This window comes from Cebus imitator, unplaced genomic scaffold (genome assembly GCF_001604975.1).
Source record: "Cebus imitator isolate Cc_AM_T3 unplaced genomic scaffold, Cebus_imitator-1.0 Scaffold444, whole genome shotgun sequence".
Lineage (NCBI taxonomy): Eukaryota > Metazoa > Chordata > Mammalia > Primates > Cebidae > Cebus > Cebus imitator.
Window position 1 is genome coordinate 1,358,814 of NW_016107759.1, and position 4,250 is coordinate 1,363,063.

Here is a 4,250-nt window from a genome sequence, read left to right on the forward strand (position 1 = left end):
GCTGGAAAAGCACCCTTTGTGCAGCTTGTTTGCGGGTTTCAGATCCTCTTCCCTGGGTTTCCTGGTGGCCTTGGGCCATGTTCCTGTCCTGGCGGGTGCCTCTTCGTGGGGCCCCTGCTTGGTAAAGGCAGGGCTGGAAAGTGTGGCCACTGCCTCTGGTTGCTTCCGTGTCCACCCAGCTGAGCTGTTTCTGCCCTGGGGCCACCTGGTGGTCTAGGGTGCCGTCCAGGCCCTTGGCCTGGGTGGGAATGGTACCCACCCTGGTGCCATCCTGGGCTGCTGGCCTTCACTCTGCACCATGCCTGGCTCAGGTCAGGGTCTCAGACCACCTCCAGTCCTGGTGACACTGCCAGGAGCCACCTCCGTAAGTGTCGTGGTGTTCCTGCGGTCCTCAAGGTCAAGCTGCCCCTGCAGCCCATCAGCCCCCAGGCAAAGCCTTGGCCACCCTCCCACGGACCTGTTTTACCCAGGCAGTGTGTGCCATTTGCCCTCCTGGGCAGCTTTCCCAGGCCGAGCCTCCCTCCGCCCAGCCCTGGTCCTGTTCCCCAATGTCCCTGTACCGCCCAGCTCGGGTACGGCCCCTTCTGGGCCAGGCCTGCCTTCACACACCTTACCCCTAGGCTGAGAGCCTCCTGGAAGAGCTCTCCAGAACTTAGTTTCTATTTCTGGGACCTAATCAGTGTTTTTAATTTATTAGCACCATTCCTAGACTTAGAAAAAGGGAAGCTGCTGATGGCTAGTTAGGATCAGACTGTGGGCGCTGGTGATGATGGCGGAGGCACCCTGGCGGCGTGAGCCACGTGGGGTCTGTGCCCTCCACTCCGACGCCATATCCGCCCAGCGCTGTTCCTCTCCTCCCTGCCCGTCCACCCCCCTCAGACCACAGGCTGGTCTTGACCTCGTCAGCGCCAGCCTGGGCTCCCGCCACGCAGGCCTCCCTGCTTCTGTCACTTTGACGCACCCAGGAGGCCCCGTCCCCCGAGCCGGCCCTGGGGCGAGTGTGCAGGCCGGGTGCCGCTCCTAACTGCCTCTTCTCTTTGACCTCCTCAGCCAAAACAGAGTGGAGTACGAGAAGAGGGTCCGAGCACAAGCCAAGAAGTTTGCGCCCTCATAAGCCGCGGCCTGCGGCCTCCAGAAAGGAAGGGATTGGTTTGGCAGGAACTTGTTTACAACACTTTTGCAAATCTAAAGTTGCTCCGTACAATGACTAGTCGCCTGGGGGGGGTTGGGCGGGCGCCATCTTCCATTGCCGCCGCGGTCCGCAGTCTCGATTCGCTCAGTTGCCCGTTTTTCATACAGGGTCTCTTCCTTCAGTCTTTTGTATTTTGATTGTTATGTAAAACTTGCTTTTATTTTAATATTGATGTCAGTATTTCAACTGCTGTAAAATGATAAACTTTTATACTTGGGTAAGTCCCCAGGAGCGAGCCCTCGCTCTCGGAGGCAAGCATGCTTCTCACCGTGCAGAGCTCCACCGGGCCCCGGCTGGCTGTCTGGAAATGCGCCCTCCCTCCGCCGCTCCTCTAGGGCCTGGGCTGTGTTGCTTTCAAGCCTCAGATCCCAGGTCAGCCGCCTCTCCGTTCTGCGTCACTTCCTTTGTGTTTATATGGCGTTTTGTCTGTGTTGCTGTTTAGAGTAAATAAACTGTTTATATAAAGGTTTTGGTTGCATTATCGTCATTGAAAGTGTGAGGAGGTGGCCCCCGAGAGCCTGGCCCTCCCCTCCCGACCGCAGCCCCTCCACCCCCCAGGGCCAGGACCCGGCTCTCCCGTCTGCTGCCGAGGCGCCCAGGCTGCGTGGCCCCATGTTGCCCTGGATCTTTGTAAATAGGACTGTGCAGAGTGCTGCTGAGGTTTCTCCCCACCCCAGAGCTTCCGGCCGGAGAGACCCTGGCAGGTGTGCCCTGGTGCCAGCCGTCTTGGGGGCCACAGGGCCAGGGCCAGACCAGGGCTGAGGCTGCATGAGGACTGCTTTCGAGGCAGCCTGCTGATGGGGTTACCCCTCCTCAGTGGCTGGGTCACGGGCACCACCTCGGGTGTCTGTTCCTCACGCCCTCGGGAGGCAGCTTTTCTACCACCCCAGCAAACGCAGGGTGTGTCCTCCAGCGGAGCCCACGGCCTGGCCCCTCCAGGGCTTCCCTGACCCTTAGCGCCAGCTAGAGGGCCCTGGGCAGCCTGTGTCTGGAATTCTCTGTCCTGATGCCGCCTGAGTGGTCTCCCGGGGAGGCCGTGCCCCTCAGGAGCAGCCCTGGCGCTGAGCCCTCTGCAAAGGCTGGGCCAGCTGGGCCTCGTGCAGCTGCCTGAGCCGGTGCTGAGCCACCTAGGAAGTGGCCTGGCTGGGTCGCCACGCAGCAGGAAGGTGCAATGGACAGAGATGGGAAGGCCTGGGGGATGCGGCCCGGCCCTCCAGGCCCCACCTGGTCTCCCCATTCTAGCGAGCTTGGCCCTGCTCGGTCTCATTTTGAGCTCCGGGGCTGGAGCTGGCCCTGCTGCCCTGGCACACCCCGGCAGCTGGAGCTGGGTCCCAAGGGGGTGGGGTGGGTGCAGAGAGGGCAAGGGACGGCGGCCCAGGGCCTGGGATGGGGAGCCCGGTGCCTTCCGGTTCTTCCGAAGTCAGTGCGCTGGCGGCTCTGCAGTGCGAGTGAGTGCCTCGTTTGCTTTTCCGGCTTCCGCAGGGCCTGGGCGCTGAGCCCTTGGCTGTTTTCAGCGCGTTTGTAACACGGGGCCTTACCTGGGGAATTTAGCCGCTTTGAATATTTGTGGCCCACTCCCAGAATGTCTTATTTTGTATGACTGAACTACGTTTAGGATTAGTTACACATGTTGTAAACGGTTCATATATATGGAAATTCAATCTATTTTATAGTTAATGTATTCTAAAGTAACGGATGTTTCTAGCCGATTGTAGTGACCTCAGCTAAGGAAATGCCCCTTCTGTAGTCCCACAGTCCTCGGCCTCACGAGGACGTGGATCTTGTAACAGCTCGGAAACGCGGTCATTTGTTTAATGGAAGGGAAGGTGTGTTCCCGGCACGAGGTGCCTCGGAATTAGAATTGTGGGCAATGGGTTAACCACTGTATCTGAGAATCCACCAATTAAAGCATTTGCACAGACTGCCGCCTGCTGGGTGTGTCCTTTCCTGCCGTGTCCCCAGCTCCCCTGGGCTGTGGGGGGTGGGCCAGGGCTGCCGCGCCCCCCAGGGTTCCTTTCCGGTCCTGCCTCCGGCCCAGCGTCAGCCCCTTTGGGTGACTGCCCCTCTAGCCAAGGTGAGCCCCAGCCTCAGGGTCTCGGTGCCTACACCTCCCTGGCCTGGTCTAGGGGTCTCCCCCCAGGACCCGAGGCTGCTCTGGCTGCTGCTGGCAAGGGACCTCCTGGAGAGCAGGGACCCCAGGTGTGCAGAGAGCTCTTCTCACAGGGCCCATCCAGGGCTGGCGGGAGCCCAGCCCCCTGCAGACAGGCTAGCCAGGCCTGAGCTGGCGCTGGGGGAGCCCTCCTTTGGCTTTGGGGGTCAGGCTGGCCGCACCTGCCCTCCGTGTCTCAGGTCCCTTGGGACTTGGGTCTGGCTGGACTGGAGGAGGTTAGTAGACGTTGCCACCATGCTGGCCACTGCCCCCCAGGAACGCGGGCTCCTGGCCAGGCTACTGGTCCCAGGTCCTCTCACCTTCCCAGACCCGAAGGCTCCCTGTGGTTGCCATGACAATGATTTGCCAGCTTGGAGGGCCTTGCACTGACTCAGACTGGCTGCAGCTGGTCTGAGCCAGCTTTAGCAGGGAGGGGCCCGGGAGGGCTGGGTTTGGGATTCATCCCCAGGCTACCCTGATTCTGGGTCCAGGGCATCCTGATGCACCTGCTCCTGCTCGGGAGATGCGAGCAGGTGCCTGAAACCCCCAGGCACTGCCTGGTCTAGGGAAGCTGTTGGCCCAGTTGGGGTGGGCGTTCCTGGCTTTGGCCCATTGGGCGGGAGGGGGCTGGGGCAACGGCCCCATCCACCATGCCTGTCTCCGGCCCAGCCTGGCCCAAAGACTCCCGCACCTCCCAGGAGGCCAGTTTATCCAGCTCTTAGGAAAAGATAGGAATGGGCACAAGAAAACCACGGGTGTGTTTGTCCTGGGCTCTTCCTTCCCTGGGCCTCTGCCCTTCCTCCAGGATGCCCTCCACTGAAGAAGGCAAGTTCCCACTCCATCGTGCGGGCAGGGCCTTTTTTTTTTGGAAACGAGGTTTCGCTCGTTACCCACACTGCAGTGCACTCG

At 60.9% G+C, this 4,250-nt stretch overlaps 1 protein-coding gene across 1 annotated transcript in view; it reads left to right on the top strand.

The window, feature by feature from the left end:
* Positions 1 to 3,113, top strand: part of UBE2I (ubiquitin conjugating enzyme E2 I) — a 16,884-nt gene extending 13,771 nt beyond the window's left edge. Inside the window, exon 7 of the mRNA XM_017510963.2 lies at positions 1,051 to 3,113. Within this exon, the coding sequence (XP_017366452.1) occupies positions 1,051 to 1,114 (64 nt within the window). The 3' untranslated portion in view covers positions 1,115 to 3,113. The remainder of the gene's footprint in view (positions 1 to 1,050) is intronic.
* The last annotated feature ends 1,137 nt before the right edge of the window (positions 3,114 to 4,250 follow it).